At 66.9% G+C, this 688-nt stretch overlaps 1 protein-coding gene across 1 annotated transcript; it reads right to left on the bottom strand.

Annotated features, from left to right (window-relative positions):
- Positions 1–88: 88 nt before the first annotated feature.
- ETH_00034045 (uncharacterized protein) lies at positions 89–388 on the bottom strand (the record flags this gene model as incomplete). Its single annotated transcript, XM_013374456.1, has 1 exon — positions 89–388. One exon carries the CDS (start codon positions 386–388, stop codon positions 89–91), a length of 300 nt encoding a protein of 99 aa, XP_013229910.1.
- Positions 389–688: the final 300 nt, after the last annotated feature.

Genomic DNA, 688 nt, shown 5'->3' with positions numbered 1-688 from the left:
TCCGGGGGCCCCTGGGGCCCCCCAGGGGGCCCCCAGGGGCCCCCTGGGGGCCCCCCGGGGCCTGCAGGCGAGGCTGTAGGGGGAGAGCTTAGGGGCCTGAAGGGATTTGGGTTTTGTTTTTCTTAGGTGAGCGAGATGGAAGTGGATATGAACTAGAGAGGCCTGGCGGGCGGGGCGGCGCTGGGGGCCCCTTAGAGGCAGTTGCTGCTGCTGCTGCTGCTGCTGCTGCTGCTGCTGCTGCTGCTAGTTTCTTACTTAGTCTCCTCTGGGGGGCCCCTTTGGGGGGCCCGGCCCTGCTGCCCCCAGCTCGCTGCTGCTGCTGCAGCTGCAGCTGCTGCTCTTTCTCCCTGTCGTCCCCCACCTTGGGGAGCCCCTCAGACAACCCCATCTGACTGAGGGGCCCCCCAGACAACTTGGGGCCCCTCAGACTAATGGGGCCCCTTAGACAGATGGGGGAGCCCCTCAGATACCCTTTTGATGCGCTTTTGTGGGGCCCCCATGGGCTCTGCTGAGGGTCCATTTGAGGGGCCCACAGGGCCTCCGCCTGGGGGCCCCCATAGCTTGTGGGGCCCCCAAGGGACACAAAAGGGCCCCTTGGGGCCCTCTTGGGGTATTTCAAAGGCCATTTAGGGGTCCCTGGGGGCCCCCAGGAGCTTCTGGGGGCCCCCAGAAGCTCCTGGGGGCGAAG

The sequence above is a fragment of the Eimeria tenella genome, genomic scaffold (assembly GCF_000499545.2).
Source record: "Eimeria tenella Houghton genomic scaffold, Eth_scaff2056, whole genome shotgun sequence".
NCBI lineage: Eukaryota > Apicomplexa > Conoidasida > Eucoccidiorida > Eimeriidae > Eimeria > Eimeria tenella.
Note: the sequence above shows the minus strand (reverse complement) of the source record. Positions and strands in the feature narration are given on the sequence as shown.